General features: G+C 59.2%; 7 protein-coding genes across 7 annotated transcripts; 3 read left to right on the top strand and 4 right to left on the bottom strand.

The window, feature by feature from the left end:
• Positions 1-453: 453 nt before the first annotated feature.
• Positions 454-1,776, bottom strand: ATP4 (uncharacterized protein; the record flags this gene model as incomplete). Its single annotated transcript, XM_060598411.1, has 4 exons — positions 454-930; positions 1,298-1,425; positions 1,625-1,644; positions 1,706-1,776. 4 exons carry the CDS (start codon positions 1,774-1,776, stop codon positions 454-456), a joined length of 696 nt encoding a protein of 231 aa, XP_060452814.1.
• Positions 1,777-2,157: 381 nt separating this feature from the next.
• Positions 2,158-3,536, top strand: LEO1 (uncharacterized protein; the record flags this gene model as incomplete). The annotated part of the gene is made up of 2 exons (XM_060598422.1): positions 2,158-2,301; positions 2,337-3,536. The coding sequence occupies 2 exons, from the start codon at positions 2,158-2,160 to the stop codon at positions 3,534-3,536; spliced, it is 1,344 nt and encodes a 447-aa protein (XP_060452815.1).
• A 131-nt stretch (positions 3,537-3,667) lies between these two features.
• Positions 3,668-5,491, bottom strand: DPL1 (uncharacterized protein; the record flags this gene model as incomplete). The annotated part of the gene is made up of 6 exons (XM_060598433.1): positions 3,668-4,245; positions 4,281-4,660; positions 4,696-4,786; positions 4,821-4,980; positions 5,013-5,264; positions 5,297-5,491. 6 exons carry the CDS (start codon positions 5,489-5,491, stop codon positions 3,668-3,670), a joined length of 1,656 nt encoding a protein of 551 aa, XP_060452816.1.
• Positions 5,492-5,855: 364 nt separating this feature from the next.
• Positions 5,856-7,538, top strand: CcaverHIS019_0102690 (uncharacterized protein; the record flags this gene model as incomplete). Its single annotated transcript, XM_060598444.1, has 11 exons — positions 5,856-5,871; positions 6,044-6,156; positions 6,193-6,245; positions 6,276-6,345; positions 6,380-6,445; positions 6,477-6,487; positions 6,519-6,779; positions 6,814-7,102; positions 7,138-7,254; positions 7,290-7,385; positions 7,425-7,538. 11 exons carry the CDS (start codon positions 5,856-5,858, stop codon positions 7,536-7,538), a joined length of 1,206 nt encoding a protein of 401 aa, XP_060452817.1.
• A 752-nt stretch (positions 7,539-8,290) lies between these two features.
• On the top strand, positions 8,291-9,972 carry CcaverHIS019_0102700 (uncharacterized protein; the record flags this gene model as incomplete). The annotated part of the gene is made up of 3 exons (XM_060598456.1): positions 8,291-8,556; positions 8,598-8,889; positions 8,926-9,972. 3 exons carry the CDS (start codon positions 8,291-8,293, stop codon positions 9,970-9,972), a joined length of 1,605 nt encoding a protein of 534 aa, XP_060452818.1.
• Positions 9,973-11,059: 1,087 nt separating this feature from the next.
• On the bottom strand, positions 11,060-12,605 carry CcaverHIS019_0102710 (uncharacterized protein; the record flags this gene model as incomplete). Its single annotated transcript, XM_060598467.1, has 2 exons — positions 11,060-12,071; positions 12,127-12,605. 2 exons carry the CDS (start codon positions 12,603-12,605, stop codon positions 11,060-11,062), a joined length of 1,491 nt encoding a protein of 496 aa, XP_060452819.1.
• A 692-nt stretch (positions 12,606-13,297) lies between these two features.
• cwf19 (uncharacterized protein) lies at positions 13,298-16,096 on the bottom strand (the record flags this gene model as incomplete). The annotated part of the gene is made up of 7 exons (XM_060598478.1): positions 13,298-13,463; positions 13,508-13,908; positions 13,952-14,422; positions 14,458-15,269; positions 15,303-15,369; positions 15,408-15,662; positions 15,695-16,096. The coding sequence occupies 7 exons, from the start codon at positions 16,094-16,096 to the stop codon at positions 13,298-13,300; spliced, it is 2,574 nt and encodes an 857-aa protein (XP_060452820.1).
• Positions 16,097-16,916: the final 820 nt, after the last annotated feature.

The raw sequence follows: 16,916 nt of genomic DNA on the forward strand, positions 1-16,916 counted from the left end.
TACAAGTAGTACAAGTAGTAAAAGTGTATAGTGATAGTATAGTCGTACACGTAGACAATGAACAGTCATATCGACATCATATTGGTGAGAGCGGATGGTATGGATGTTTGACTCCAGGGTTTGGGCGATACTGGCTGCTGACGCCATGTTCCTCCCCTCATCATTCCCATTTCTCTCGCTCTCAACTCGTGTCCTCGTCGCCGTCTTCGAGCCACAAGATCGCAGGCGCACCCACAACAGACGACGAAGCTGCTCTCTACATGACAGATTACCCTCTGCCCTTGGTCGCTCACCGCCCACAAGTCCATCTTCTGACCTTCTCCCACTCAACCACCCCAGCTGGTACACAAGATGCTCTTATGCTTTTGCATTTCTGCGGCGCGAACCGCTTCTACCACCGCAGCGCCCATCTAGCAAAACCGTCTGGCCGCCGCTGTCTCCTCAAGCCGTAGCTTAAGCGCGCTTGGCAATAGCCTCGACGTTGGCAATGGCCTCGTCGAGGAGCGCCTTCTTGAAGGCGGGCTTGGCGAGCTCAGCGTTGATGCTGTCCGAGACGGTCTTGACGAGCGCGGTCTGCTCGGCCTCACGCGCCTGCTGCTCGTAGCGGACCCACGAGTCGAGGACAGCCTTGAGCTCGCCCTTGACGGCGGCCTCCTGCTCGAGGAGGAAGTTGGAGTGCTCGAGCTGGTTGGTCTCCTTGGCAACGGCGTAGAGCTGCTCAGTGAGGGGAACAACGTCCTTGAGGGACTCGAGGCCGTCGAGGCGCTGAGACACGGCGGCAGTGTGCTGCTCACGCGCGCCGTTCAGGATGCCGCGGATGCGGTCAATGTGGCCGTTGGCCCACGAGGTGTAGGGCGCGCCAATGTTCTTGGCGATCGCGTAGAAGATGATCAAGAACGCAGCGGCGAGAACGGTCTCCTCGTTGGCGACCTGGGATTAGCTCTGTAATTGGATTTGACCCGGGTGGGACGCATGATACGTCGGCGCGAGAAGCAAGACAACCGCAAGCGACAGAGCGAAGAGGCGATCGCGGAGACGGCGCGGAGCTAAGCCGAAGTGGGTTGACAGTGCTGGTGCCAGTGCGTCGGAGCAAGTACGAAATAGCAAGGGACTCGTTCACCAATCCCCGCCCGCATCGCACCCAAGCTCCGACAACACATCCAACAACGTCTCACCGGCTCCCGCTGCACGCGCGTGCCATGCCGTGACGCCCAAACGTTCGCTGGGTTCGCCCGCGCAGTCATTCGCCATTCTCAAGAGCGTCGCGCCCAACCCCGGTCTTTTCCCCGACACCCACGTAGAGCTCATTCGAGATGGCAGCGGCCGAGAGACCGGTGATACCGAGAACACCAGCCGTCTTGGTGAACAGCGACGACGAGGGCACCTTGTTGATGATCTCGGCGGCCTTCTCGTCGGGGGTAGGCTCTGGTTGTCAGCACTGTTGGCAGTTATGGCAAGGCAAGTCGAGAGTAGAGAGTCGAGAGTCGAGACTCAAGACACTCCGGAGTCGAGTATCTCTCTCCTCTGCGCTCTCTTTTCTCTCTTCTCTCTTCCTCTCTCAGCCCTTCTCTACGCTGGGCATGCTTTTATTCCCCCCACCCCTTCGTTCCGAATGGATACTAACGCGAAGCGTAACCGCGCGCGCTGCAGTCAGCAATCTGTGGGTTTGCCCAATTTTCTCCGTCCAGTGAGGCAGACGACGTACGCGACAAGGGCACGGGGCACGACGGCGGGGCGCGCCACCCGGAGCGAGCGGATAGCGAGACGGGAGGCCATTTTGATAAGAGTGGTGGGTAGCGAGGAGATGGAGAGTGATCGCAGTGTCAAGCCGAGGGACGGCAGCAGCGGCCAGGCAGGGGGACAAGGGGGTTGCAGGGCAGAGGGGCAGAGAAGGTTGAGCTGGGGTGGGGCGGGAGCAGAGTGGCCTTGAGTCTGCCAGGCCAACCGGACGGAGAGGAGCGAGACGCTCCGAACCTTCGGAGAAATGGCACTCGGACGAGTGTGGCACTTGCCAACTTGACCACGTGGAAACCATGATCGGCAATGGCAGCGAGTTGTGAGATTCAACAATCCAGACACACCCAGCAACTACCTCTACTCGACCTCGCAAGCGCATCTAACCTAACCTTTCCATCCCACACGCACTGATCCCTCGACATGTCGTCGGACGCAGAGAACGATCTCTTCGGCGACGAAGCTGCGGCCAGCCCCTCAACCAGCCAGCCAGACGCGGCGACTTCCCCAGGTGCTGATGATGGCGACAACGTCGACAACACCAACGAGGCTGACCCCCACGACCTCGTGAGCTACGCTACCGGCTTCCCAGCTAACCGCAGTTTGGTGATGAAGACGAGAACGAGCCGCCCCGCGAGCGTTCCTCATCGCGCCCGCCCGCGTCGTCTCCTCGCGAACATCCGCTCGAGTACGGTGAAGCGAGCGACGATGAGAACGAGGAAGTCTCAGAAGCATGGGCATCCGTCCCGGTGCCAACGTGGACGCGCATGCACCCCACAGACGGAAAGGTGTGGCAGCTCAAGCTGCCTCAACACATCAACCTCGAGGCCGACCCGTATGAGGCCAACTTCTACACTGCCCAGTTGACGGGGGATGACGACAACCTGCGCGGTTCGGAAGCGCAGGCGCGCATGCTCGAGGTGCGGAACACGATGCGATGGCGCTGGATCACGGGATCGGACAACAAGCCGGCCAGGCAGGCGAATGCGCGTATTCTGCGCTGGAGCGACGGAAGCATGTCCCTCCAGCTCGGGGAGGACATGTACGACGTCCAGACGACTTGGGGGACGACGGTGGCCCGGGAAAGCGACAACTACGAGCGTAACGAGGCCAACTCGAAGGGGAGCCAGGAGACGAGTTTCGTGTGCTACGCCGCCGCCGAAGAGCAGGTCCTGGTGACCGAGACGGCGACGGAGGGACAGTTGAATCTCGTCCCGACGAGTATGGACAGCAAGACGCATCGCGAGCATGTTAGGCTCGTTGGACAGCAGCACACCAAGCACTCGCGCATGCGCTTACTCGAGGACGAAGCTGCTCCCGAGCGCTTGGCTGAGCTCCTCGCCCGCGCTGGACCACAGAAAGCCGCACCCGTCAAGAAGACGCGTCGGGCACCTGGGACCGGCGAACCCCGCAATACGTTTGGGCGGAGGAGCGCGTTTGGGCGCGCGACGAAGCGCGCCGACTCGGAGGAGAGCGAGGACGACGCGGGACCGCGCGAACGTCGCGGCGGTGGCGGGTATGATGAGGACGACGGGTTCGTCGTTGCCGACAGCGACGAGGAGGATGCCGAATACGGGAAGCGTAAGAAGAATAAGCGCCGGAACGATGATGAGGAGATGGACGCGACTGAGCTCGCCGAGGAGCGGATCGCTGCGCGCGAGAAGCGCGAGCGCAAGCGTGCCAAGACCAAGAAGAGCCGCGCTTACTCGGACGACGAAGATGATGAGGAGGACGCGGCGGGCGAGCCGGACGAAGAGGAGGACGATGAGATGGAGATGGACGTCGAGAGCGAGGATGAGTAAGAGGAGTAGCAGTAGCAGCACTGTATGCATATATGTACAAGTATCTGTCTGCATACGTCGTCATCGGCTCGTGATTAACTTGGATACACATCTGAAATGGGGCATATCTAACATTTGTCTCGTGGGGCGGTCTAAACTTCATAAAGCGTGTCGAGGAACATTTCGGCGACCTTGCCAACGACGTGTGGCCCGACGGCGGTCTGGCCAACACCGTACAGCGCGACGAGGTTGCCACCAGACTCGGGCTCCTTCTTCTCGGCCGCGATGCACTCGCCGAGGTCGTCGAGGAGCTGGTCGACGCTGGCAGCACTGAGCTTGGTGAACGCCATGTGGAGGCCAGCGGGGCTGTTAAGAGGATTGAGGTGCCATCCCTTCTTGCTCATGCGGTCGCCAACGGCGTAGATGTTGAGCGAATCGGAGCCGAACGCAACGACCGACAGGAGGGGGTCGCCAATGACGAACAGGTCGTCCTGGAACCGGTTCTGGAGCTGGAGCTTGAAGTGGCGCGCCGCCCCGATAATGTCCTTGGCCGACAGCGTGTACCCGTCGACACCATACGTATTCAACACGGCCCACGCGCCTGCAATGATCGAGCCAGGGCGCGAGCCTGCCATCGAAGGAGAGGCGTACACGCCTCCCGCCCAGTCCGTCATGACGTAGTACTGGTACCGGCGCATCTCGGGCGAGTTGTACATGATAATACTTGAGCCTGGCGTCAGAGGAAATCAACTGGGAAGCACTAACCCTTCGGGCAGAAGCCGTACTTGTGCGTGTCGCATGAGATTGCAGTGACGCCCGGCACGGAAAAGTCGAACTTGGGCAGGCCGTCGCTGTAGCCCGCGCGCTGGGCGAAGGAGATGATGAACGAGCCGAGGCAGCAGTCGACGTGCAGGCCCGTCTTGTACTTGCGTGCCAGAGCGGCGAGGTCCTCGATGGGGTCGACGATACCGTCGGGGAAGTTGGGAGCCGATCCCACGAGCATAATGGTGTTGGGGTTGATGAAGCGCGTCATCTTCTTGACGTCGGCCTTGCGTGTGCGCGGGTTGACGGGCACAACATGAAGCTTGATACCGAAGTACTGCGACGCCTTCCAGAACGCAGCGTGGGCCGTGGAGGGGATGACCCTGGGGTTAGCTAACATCACTGCCTCGTAGCTCACATCTCGGGCGCAGAGACTCCCTTGACGGCACGCGCCCAGTCGCGGTGAGCCTTACACGACATGAGAATGGACTCAGTACCGCCCGACGTCGCTGATGTCAGTTGCAGGAGGCGCGGTAAACTCACTGGTACCAGCGCCGTTCTCGCCGTGGAACAGCTTTAGCACCATCGACACGAGCTCGGCCTCCATGCGGCGCACGCCAGGGAAGACGTCGGGGTGGAGGGGGTTCGACACGATAAAGTTGGACATGGCCTCGTTAATGACGACGTTCAGGTCATCGCCACCCTGTCCGTCAGTGTGTTCCTGGGGTGGCTTACATGGTACACGGCGCCCGAGACGCGACCAGCCTCAAGGTCGCCTCTGTCGAGTTTGGCCATGTTGGTCCACTCGTTACGGAGCCATTCGATGTTGCGTCCACTCTCAGGGAGCTCGTTGACGTCCTCAAGCTCGACACCGGGGGGAAGCGTCTTGGGTGCGATTTTGGATGAGAGCTCTGCGCGCGTTTTGGCGAGTTCCTTGGCGATCTGGGCGCGTGCACTCGGCATGCGTAGCATGATACGGACAAAGACCTGGTATCAGAGTCAAAGTTACGGGGACGTACATTCTTCAGAGCACCGTAGATCTGCCTACTTGTGCCGGTGATGCCATACGCGTAGACGTGGCGGTAGAGGCCGAGGAGGGCCTTGAGGAAGATGACGAGGCGGAAGAGGGAGCCAAGCTGGGCTGCGCGCTGGAGGACAAGCTGGGTGCGGGGCCCGGGTTTGGCGCGAGCCGCGAGTTGAGACCACTGGGGCATGGTAAGGATCGTGATGAGTGGAGAGTGGAAAGAGGAGAAAGGATCAAGGACTGTGGGATGATCACTGTTGGCTGTGATGGGTTAAGTATATGAGAATGTTAGGTGACGAGAAAGAAGAGGCAGTGGCGGTTGTTGGAAGTTGACGCCCATGCGGCCTTGATCCCGGGTCATTGAGAGCCGGATAACAGGCTCAAAAGCTCCGGTTGGTGACGTTGACGCTTTGGAATCACCCTTGAACATCAGCCTCACACCTCCTAACAACCATTTCCAGGCGCCCCTCTTTCCAACCCTTCCTTCTACGCACATCTCCGTCGTACATTACACTCTTCTCTTGCTTTACCAACCACTAGAACGCCCAACAGTCATGCCAGAGCTTCCAGGTGAATACCGCCCCGGAGGAGACCGAAGCGACAAACGACTTCGCCTCATGTGATTTCTTGTGTGGGTCGCCCAGCGCCATCTCAGGGGCGGTCGGGCCCCGCGCTGGGAACTATGGTCAGAGGAATGTTGTCCGCGCTCTCGGCCAACCGCCGGCGGGTGTTAACCGAGCAGAGGTCGAGGAGGCGCGCAAGATGATCGCCGACGCCGTCACGGGATATACCATTACTGAGGTCGACACTGTGGAGGACAACCTCGTGTACGATGGTGTGACACCTCACCAGTTTGTGAGCTATGGCGCTTCGGATCGTAGCTGACGACAGTCCAAGGAGCTCGTTGGGCGGATGGTGACAGGATGTGAACGGAAAGGCAAACTGTGCCCCTTGTTCGCGCAGCGCTGACCCAGATTCTGGATGACCCTTGATGGCAAAGGAAGGTTTCCCGTCATGCACTTTGGAATGACTGGCATGATCCAAGTGAGCCCAGATGTACCTTCAAACTGACAAACAGTTCCGCGGCCATCGTCCGATGTCGTACCGACGGAAGTACGACCTAGGCGACACCTGGCCACCCAAGGTAATACAGATATACTTCGAGCTAACCGCAGTTTCACAGATGGTGCGCTGCCACACTTCGGACCTGACACCAGTGTCATGAAATTCAAGTCGCCAAAAGGTGACGACGTGCAGGAGCTCACCTTTATCGATCCGCGTAGACTTGGACGCCTACGGCTCGTGCCTGACCCAGTACCCTCGCATCCGCCTGTGAGCGAGCTCGGTTACGACCCGGTGCAGAACCAACCGACTCTGGAAGAGTTCAAGAAACTCTTAAAGCCCAAGCATGGTGTAGTCAAAAGCGTACTCATGGACCAATCCTTCTGCGCGGGCGTGGGGAACTGGATCGTGGACGAGTGAGCATGACCGCTCCTTCCTAACTGACAACAGGGTGCTCTACCAAGCACGCGTCCATCCCCAGTGCCGTGTCCCTGAGCTCAACGACGTACAGGTGGCCGACATCCACCGCCTGCTCCGCGAGATATGCGTGAAGGCGCTCGATGTAGACGGGGACTGGAAGCGCTTCCCAACGAACTGGCTGTTCTTCTACCGATGGGACAGGGGAAAGAAGAAGACCTACAAGAAAAAAGAGACGCATGACCATAGTCATAGTCCGAGCCCGGAAGGGCACGACCATACCGCAGACGACGGTCCCAAAATCCCAGAGCACCTTATCCTGGTGAGCTTCACGTGTATTGGTGGAGTTGACGCCAGCCGAACGGCAAGCCCGCCACAGTTGCTTGGGTTACGGTCGGTGGACGCTCGTCCGCATACGTGCCAGCGGTCCAGAAGATGCCCAGTCACGGCAGCAAGAAGCGCAAGGATGAGGATGTGAGCAGACTGGGCTGATGCTGAACTAACCACAGGACGGATGCGACTTCACGGACGCGAGCTACGAGGAGAAGCCGAATCACAAGAAAGCCAAGGCCGCCCAAGGAAAACAGGCTAAGGCGCTCACTTCGGTGAGCTCCATGTACTCCGAGCGGGAGTTAACATGACAGGCGTCGGAAGGCAAGGAAGACGTAAAGCCTACCAAGAACACGAACGAGGAGGACGCAAAGCCGCATTACAACTTGCGAGCAGAGCGTGCAGCCCGTCGGGCGAGCCGGAAATAGCTGCAATTTATGGCACGCTGTCTTCATCACGGAAGCTTTCCCGCCCTCCTGCTGACATTGTGCCGTGTAGCGTGCATCGCGTGTACCCGTTGAAATTATCTTACTAGTGATATACTGTTGGGCGGATCGCATTACCCAAGATCTTAGCTCCAAAGGCATGAAACGAACCATGGACAGGTCGCAGCATCGCAGCCATCACCGGAAACAATGGAAACTCCCATCAACCTCAAAAATGATGGCTCGATTCGAGAATGGGCCATTGTAACCAGAGGGTACAATCTGATCCCAGTGTGGCAAGTGAGAGGTCAACGCGGCCCGAGGTACTAACGCTGCTCGCGTCGCGAAATGGGGGTTACCAGTACAGTCGCGTCAGCCAACGGGGCAAGCCCGGGACCATAGCAAGGTGGCTACAGCTGAGCCTCTCGTCAACACCCCAGAACCTCCCCCTTCCAGTCTTCAGACGTGGCCCACACACCGTCCATATTTATCTTCCAAACACCCTACTCGCCTCTCTTCGATCCCCACATCCTCTCACCTAAACTCTTTATTTCACACATCCTCCGCACACTCTCTCCCAGCTTCACACTCTTTATCTTTCTCACAATCCTCTTCTCATTTCTTCACCTCTCTTCCCTCTCACACTTGACAATATGCCTCTCTCCTCAGGCTATGGCAGCGTCCCACATGGCAGGACCCGAATCCCACCGCACCACCAAGCGGGCTCCAGTCGTCGTGTCTCGACCGCCTCGGCGATGTCGATCGACGACATTAGCCCGTGGTGGGAGGACGAGGGAAGGCGCGGCGCGAAGGCGCTCGCCATGCTGCGCAGCTGGGCAGAGGATCCACAGAAGATGGGGGACGAACCTGTCGTGCTCGCCCTTGCCGACCCGTCGTTTGAGCCAAGAACCCGCGCCGCCGAGGGTTACAACACTCTGCGCCAGATGCTGGTACGCTTCGACGCGCACCTTGATTTCGATCACCGTTCCGACTGGGAGGCCGCAAAGACATTCTTTGGAGTGTATGGAACTTGAGTTGTAACACTTGCATTTCTGATGGCAGTGTCCCAACCGTACCAGTTTTATTCTGGTCTCACAAGACGTCGTTCCTGACTTGTGCCGAAAACCTCGCAATGCTCGGCGCGTACACACGGTCTCAGATCGTGTACGAAACCCACGCTCTGCGTGGGATAATGCACGCGAACGGGATGTTCGTGGGGCATCTCAGCACCCGTGTTGGTACGACATGGTTCAACACGGACGGAAGCATGAGCATCAACGAGCTGCCCAAGTACCCCAAGTACCCCAGTAATCTCGCCTTTCTGGGACCCCAGAATGAGGAAGTCTTGTACCCCGTGAGCTACTTACGCCTTACCACGCTGACAGATCAGCCCGCGGCGGTGGCTCTGAAGCCGCAGCCACGCCGCTCGGCCGGCGCTCCTAACTCATCCCGGTCCACAATCATAGGGAGTTCGATGTGGCTTGTGCCGGCCTCCTCGTCCCCAGTAGCGGCCGCCACGCGACAGCTTCCTCCCCCCCTTCGTGTCGAACAGTCTGCTCCACGGTCTTTGTCGCTGTGGATCCCTCCCTCGCAGTTCGGACTCGCCCCACCAACGTCCTCCACTGCCGGTCCATCCTCGCCAACCGTCTTCCCGAGCTCGCCAAACCCACAGCCTCCGCCTCAGACTTCTCCTCATACTGTCGCGGTGCCCTTTCCTGCTCTGCCGTTGGTGGACAAGCCTCTACCATCGATGCCGTCATCAGAGTTTGAGTTTCCAGCCCTAAGCCAGGCGCTACCTCAGTCCCCCGTCTCGTCGCGTCACCACCATCGTCACAGCACCCCGAATGAAACCACGGCTGAGGTTGCCAACATCATGTCGGCATACGACCGCAATACTCACTGCCGCGGGCGTCGCCTCTCCATCACACTTGGGGATCCCGTTTTGCCTCGTCTTGATCCTTACGCCCGTCCAGGATCACCACTTCGTTCGACGGGCCTATCCATGAATCGTGGACCAGTATCCCCTACGCGCGCCATGTCGTCCCATCGCCGAATGCGCAGCGTATCCCGCACAGCGACCCCCCGTGACGACGTCATCGACTACACCGACATCCCGTCCTTCTCACTCTTCGCTCAGGCAGGCCTTGGACAGCAATACGCAAGGGCTGGTCCGAGCAGCTCTTCAGTCACAACGCCAGCCGCGTCGTCAAGCAGCCCGGTCAACTCATCACGCCCCGTTCCAGAGTCACATGGGCCCGTCTCGTCCTTTGCACCGGCCTTTCCCCAGGTGGATCCCCAGCGCACTCCTCGAGCACGCGCGGCGCGTGCACCACCGCGGCCTGTCCCAGAGCCAATCTATCCCGAGTTGCCGATGCAGCCTCTCCGGCCAGCGCGCCAGGTCAGGCGCCCGCGTTCCAGCTCGAACCTCCGCCAGTAACCCCTTGCGACGCTTGTGCATGCTTGTGAATATTTTCTCAAACTACATGCCAGCCACTGTGCTTATGCTTACAGCCGGACATCTCTTTACACATCATGCATTCTGTATTTTCGACCAGGTCGTTTCGGAGGTGTTTGTCAAGCCACATCGGCAGTGTTTAGAGAGCGAGACAATCTTGTTTATTGCTGCACTTACATGGCGAACATCTGGCACGTCTACCCCTCAAACAACGCATGGGAAGAGATTTCAACAATGACACTGGTCAAAGTGGTGGTCCAGTGCGGTTACCTGGAACGGTGGCTATTCCAAAAAGCTGCGTTTCCCCACGTGGCGCCCATCAGAACTATTGACTGTACAGGCAACCACAGGCACCCGCACCCTCCCCAAAGCCTCAGAATGGACGTGGAAGGAGATCATTTTTGCGGCTGTACGGAGGGGAAGTCAGCTTCTCGGAAATTGAGCCGTGTCCCACCGTACCTTCACATCCACCTCGTACTCCCACATGCCCTTCCACGTTGATTCTGACTCTCCCATGTGAATTTGCGAGTCCTAGGTAGCCCATATCGTGGTGCGCAAAGGCGTCAGTTTGTTTTTTTTTGGAGTGTGGCAGGCGGCGTACGGATTATGGAGGTTTCCATAATTATGGGTGGCGAAAGAATAATTGGTCCTATGCATGTTTCGATACTCCCTCGTGATTCTGAAGACTCGGGAACACTGTCCTGGCTTTTTGGGCGGTTTGTATTCTCCCCGCCGGGCGAGATTGGACAGGGTGATAATGGGGGATGATAATGGGGATGGTGATTTGGGCATGAAACCCACACACCGTCCAGGAACCAGTGTCTGTATCAAATTGGATGACAGGAGGGTCTGAGTTTACTCTCATCGACTTTTCGTCAAGGACAAGGCGAGCTCTGGAGTGTGAGTTTCACCTCCTACCACTCTCCTCCCCGGCAACATCCCGGCCCAGTATATCTCGGGCGGGTATAGACACTGTAAGGTAAGGCCACCAGCGTTGCAGGACATGACGTCGCTTCATGTCATAAACAAGACGGTCATAGCACTACATATTACTACTATACGCCATCACTTATCCGACACTCTTACTCAGCTTGTGGAACCCTGATGGCCGGGCCAAAGTGCCACTCGGCCTCCTAACAGCCTGTCGCCAAGCCCTCACGTCGAGAATTGGGCTCCGTCCTTTTGGAATAGCCACGGGCGAAGTGGGCGAGACCACACCCATCCGCTTATCCTTCGGCGACGTGGGCGGCGAGCTGCCCCCTGTACTAGGTGGGAAGGGGATGGGGATACGGCGTGCCGCCGGTCGCGGCGGAGCCTGTAGTGGGATCTGGCTCTGGCTATTTGGCGGCGACGGTGTTTTCGGGGCGGCGCGCGGATTCTCAAATGCCTTCTCGGGAAGTGGGGCGCGGCGGGGGTTCTCGTACCGTTCATTCGAGGCTGAGTCTGGGGTAACGGGAAGTGAACCTGAACTGCTTGAAAGAGGCGAAGGGGGGTCGAGACACCATAGCCAGTTCTCGAGGACTGTGCGGCGGGCTTCCGCTTCACTGGCAATAACCCGAACGAGGGAGAGGGCGGCCATGAGGCCCTCTGGATCGGCGGCGTTGACCGTCGTTATCTCGGAAACCATTAGATCGCCCTCCAATACGCCCGCGTAGAGGGTCCATATGTTTCCGATGGCCACTAGAGCGTAACACCGGCTCAGGACCGGTGGAATTGGGGTGCGCTGCGGATTCCGCCTCACCGCAGCATAGAGGCGGGTCGTGAGCCGCGAAGCCACCCTCAGAGAAGCGAGGGCACCCGCCTCTCCTTCAGCCAAGGAGGCGGTGGGAGGCAGGACGTGCGTCAGTAGCCAGGGAAAGTAGGCACCCTCCCATACGGTTGGAAGGACGCCACGGGCTGATGTGTACGCTCTAATCGCTGTGCGCGCAGCGATCATGTCCCCGTTATCGGCGGGGACTGGGACCGGGGTCGGCCACTGGTGTGGACTGAGGAACTCGACCCTAATGCCCAGACCCAGGCTTGGTGTGGGCGGGGCAATTTCTAGACCGAACGCATGGAGGTGGGCCGGGTGCGTGTCGTAGCTGGTGTCAGCACGGTCTAGCATACTTGGCAGAGAAGCGAGAGCTCAATACTCACATAGTGGTGGTGGCCGTCGGCGGCGAGAGGACCGAGAACATCTGCGCCATGTGCCACGCCAGGCTCCAACTACCACTCGCTGCGTCAAAGGAGCGGAGAACAGCACTTGCCCTCAGCACTAGCGCTAGGTCACGCCCGTTCGCGGCGCGGGGGTACTGATACGCAGCGCATTCGGAGAGGTATGCCAGGTCGGTTAGGTGGGCTCGTAGGGCCGGACGGAGGCGGTAGAGCTCGGGCGAGCCACAGAGCCGGGTTAGGGGGATGCGGCGGACGCCCGATTCCTTGAGCGCCTCGAGGCGGGCCGCGAGGTCGGCGGGCGTCGACAAATCCTTCGGAGAGGCTGAGTTTGAGCGGAAGTGGCCTGAGACGGCGGTTGCAGACGTCGCCGCCGCCGTTGCGCTGTGCGACCGGTTGTGTCTCGGTACGCTGGCGGCCGTGTGGAAGCTCGCTCCAGTGTCGCTCGACTTTCTGGGAAGCATTGTGTGTGATGTCTGGTGTCAACGACGAGTTGAGAGGTGGGGTGCCAACGACTCGTGTCAACGACTCGTCTCCAAGCACAGTAGATGTCACGCTAATGCTTGCATGTGCCCACCTCCACCTCCAGCCGAACCAGTCCTCTCGGGGTTGACAAGCGGGAGCGCAAACTTACCTGTGCTGTGCCTGGACCCGCGAAAGCTAATGTCGGCGCTCCTGTCCTGAGCGATCTGCAGTGCCGCAGTGATGGGATCAAGTCTGTCAGTTGTGGCGATGAGTTGAGAGAGGATGATGAGGGTAAGTCGGTGAGTTGGCTGGCATCGTTTCATTGATATGGTCCGGTGCACTCGAACGATGGCCCGAATCGGTCGCACAAGTGGTCACAGTCAAGCAACGGCAAATGCGGCTTTCACGTGAGTGTTGGCGGATGGGGATGACGACACACCCGCGGAAAGGTGGTGCCTGAAGTTTGCGCAATATTACACCAACCTCCGAATCTTCGTTATCAGCATTCCGCTTGCCGCGGCATGCATACGCAGAACACTCAGGCTCAGGAAGCGGGATGCATAGTGGCGGGACCGTCCCTTAGAGCCAGAGTACGACCTCCTCAGAGGCTCAGAGTCCGATCTCCACTCCTGCGATCGCTCCTTGTTCGGCACTGATACACACTCATCGCCGACATTCGCCTGAGGCTGGTTCATTCGGCGCCGTCCTGAAGCGCCACCGTCCAGTTGTACGGCTGGAACTTTGTGCCGAGCGCCCGCGCACGCTCCTTGTTCTGGCTCAGGTCCATCTTGCGCGGTCGCAGCCATTTGCGCGGCTCGAGGTTGAGGATATTGCCGATAATTTCAGCGGCAAAGTATCTGCCGTCAGCCCACCTCACAGAATGTATTCTCGAAGCACTCACGGAGGGAAGCGCCCACCACCCTTGTCTCCCTCATCCACCATGCCCTCTGGGTCATCCGCCGCACCACCCGCATCATCCACCCCCTCAATGACATGTCCGTAACCCTTCTCTCCCTTGTAGTCCCATTGCACCATGAAGTATGGCACGTTCGGGTGTAACATGCGCCGGAAGCCGCCAGGTCGTGTGGAGAAGTCGATGAGCTTCTTGTGCTGGCTCCACTCGGACTCGGACGCAAGGATGCTTTCGCGGAAGAACGCCGGCGCGTCTGCAAACAACTCGGCCTTGACTGGCACACACTCTATGTACGTGTGCAGCTGCTTGCGGAAGGAGCAGATTGTCTCGTAGAACAGCACGCCCTTGTTCTCCGCGGCCCACATCCGCATGAGGCACTTCATGAAATTCTGGAATCAGCTAGAGCACACGTGTAACAGCTGATGTACTCACCCGCACCTCGTCCCAGTCATCGTCGTCCATCTGCAGTGTGCTGAGGTTGTGCTGAATAGGCACGATCAGGCAGTGGCCTGGCACAAGCTCCTCTGTAAGCGTGCAGCACATGTACGTGCGCTTGCCGAGCGCAACGATGGCGGTGTCTGGATTCCGGTCCTCCTGGAAGCAGAATGGGCACTCGTCCAGTGCCTTCTTGGTGCGCCGGTAGTCGTTGATCGCAAACTGGCGCTTCATCGCATCCGTCTTCATCTTGCGCCGTGCGAGCCGATCCGCATTGTCGTCCATGTAGTCGAGATTGTTGTCGAAGCGCGCGTCCGTGGCAATGCGCGCGGCCATCTCAGCGTCGAGGTTCTTTTGGTCGGCCGCGCCTCCGCCAAACCGCTCCTGCCGGACCATCTCACCGAGCGTAATGTCATCGTCATCCGCATTGTACCGCAAGAGGTTGCCCTCACGGTCGCGCGTCTCGAACTGCTGTCAGCTGCGACAAGTTCACACAAGCTCACCTTGGGCTCCTTCTTGCGCTTCTTGCCGTGGGGCGTCTCATCCTCTTTCCCCAAGCCAACATCGTAAAGCTTGCCCTGCCCATCGAGCGTGGGAAGAACGGCGACCTCGACTTTGTTCCCCTTCTCGTCGGTGCGGAGGGTTGGTTCCGCCGACGCACCCGAGTCGTCGAACCGCGCACGCTCGCTGTCATACTGCTCTTCAAGCGCCTCGGCGTCCGGGTCGTCAGTGAGTTTGGCCCGCAGCACCTTTGCCTGGAGGCGATTGAGCTCTTCGATTGTCATGACCGGCTGCCCGTCAAGCTGTCGTGCCATCTCCTCGCCGGATGGTCCCCTCGTGAGCGCCTGTGGCGTAAACACAGAAGGAATGGGCGTTGCGCCAGCCGGCGTGCCGAACTGGCCCGTTGGCTTGGCACCGCCACCCTCACGGCGAAGGGCATCCACGCGTCCGCTCGGTGTCGAGTCCCGCTCCTCACCTGGCCGCCTGAAGCCCCCCTGCCGCGAAGGCGGCCTGCTGTCGTCGTTGAAGAGGAAGCGCCGAGCTGGTGTCCCGCCTCGGGCGTCAGGTGTGCGCATCCCGGAGCTACTCGAGTTGCCCGTGTCGCTACCACCACGGCGCACCTTGCGTTTCGCCTCGCGCTCGTCGAGCACACGTCGCTCCTCCACCGCCTCACGGAACTCATCGATCGAGCCGTAGCGCTCCAGCGCAATCGCCTCGACAGTCTTGCCCTGCTCCTCGGCTTGCTCGTACAGGCGCTTCAACTTCATCATGCGCCACTGGTATCCTGGGCCGCCGGCCTGCACCGACTTCTTGTCTGCCAGTCAGCACCGTTGGCGAATGTACCCACCCTCTGCCTTGTATTCATCAACGGTCTTGCCCTCAAGCATCTGGGTGTTGAGTTCGTACTTTGAGTGCTGGTGTCAACTTCCATCAGTCCTCCACCTAAGCTCACCTTGGGCGGCTCGGCCTTCTTCTCGTTCGGGTCCTTGCGCTTGTGCTCAGTCCCGAGCGCGGAGAAGAAGTCGCCCGCCGAGTGCACCGGGGCATCGCGCGCAACAGACGACGACACGACGTGATCCTCTGCCCTGAGCATCCAGCTCTCTCGTGTCGTCTCGGTCGCGAGCGATGGGGGAGAACGTTCGCCATGCGCCACCGCGCTCGACTTTAGAGGGAGTGAGTCGGCTGTCGGGATCGTGCCAAGTGCACTCTGAAGTTAGCAGAGCAGAAAAGATCACACACCACCGCATCAACGTCCTTTTCGACCCAGTCGCCACCCGCCTCGTCGTCGTCGACGACGCGCACGCTATCCTCGGCCCGCCGCCGCTCACGACGCTCGGCATGCCGCGCCTCGCGATCTCGCTCGCGATCCCGCTCACGCTCGCGCTTGGTGCGCTTACGTTCCCGCTGCTCTTCTTCAGTTTCATCGCGGCGACCGCGACTGCGGTCGGGGTCGTGTTTGCGGTCACGGTCCTCGCGCCTGTCCCGACGCTCGCGGTCACGGTCCCGATCGCGGTCGCGGTCGCTGCGGCTCTTGTGGTGCTCACGATCGCGGTCTCGGTCCCGGTCTCGATCACGCCGGTCACTCTTCCGTTCGTCCCTATGCTTCGTTGGCGAGCGTGAACGGTCTCTGTGGTCGCCCATGGTGTGCTGAAGGCTATGTCGACAAAGTCGCCGTCTATGATCAGCTGTTAGCACCAAGAGTGACAATCTCAACGTCATGGCACGTGACCAAACATTGATTCATACGTAAGGGAACACACGTGAGTGCCACAGCCATCATACCGTCAATCTCCGAAGTTTGTAGTCTTTAGTGGTAAGGTATTAAAAGGAATCTGTAATGACTTATTGTATTTGGAGGTATATCTAGTGCCTGATGAAAGAAGAGGGGTGTAGCGGGAGTAAATTTGTTTGGGCAGTCCAGGGTTGAGCAAGGTTGATGTTGCAGATTGCCCCTGGTTAGCCAGCAGCAGGGTGCACCCAACAGCGATTTGGCCACCCAGCACCCAGCTATAGACATTTACCCTCTCAGTCTCTTCACCCTTTGTACCCTGGCCTTCCCCCATCCCACTCATCCCCGGTCTCTTTACCATGCCATCTTGACCTCTGGTTGTATGGGCCCTTTTTGGTCCCTCTTGATGCACCCATTCACTACTGTACCAACACATCCTGACCTACGGCTTACTCCTCACCCAGCCCTCCCCCCTCCTCCCTAGCCCTCATCCTTCCTAACATCTCTGCTCATTTACAACAACCACCACCATCACCACCACCACCAACCCCCCTCATCCCCCACTCCGCAACCCCTACCCACTACTCCCAGCCCCACTCCTACTCCTACTTGGTCATCAACAAGTCATTACCCGTCAACTCATCACCACGGTTAGATCACAAAGACACACTACGCAATTACAGTATCATCACGCCCCCCTTCCTTCCGACCTTACCCCCTCTCCCCCCTAGC

This window comes from Cutaneotrichosporon cavernicola (assembly GCF_030864355.1).
Source record: "Cutaneotrichosporon cavernicola HIS019 DNA, chromosome: 1".
NCBI classification, from domain to species: domain Eukaryota; kingdom Fungi; phylum Basidiomycota; class Tremellomycetes; order Trichosporonales; family Trichosporonaceae; genus Cutaneotrichosporon; species Cutaneotrichosporon cavernicola.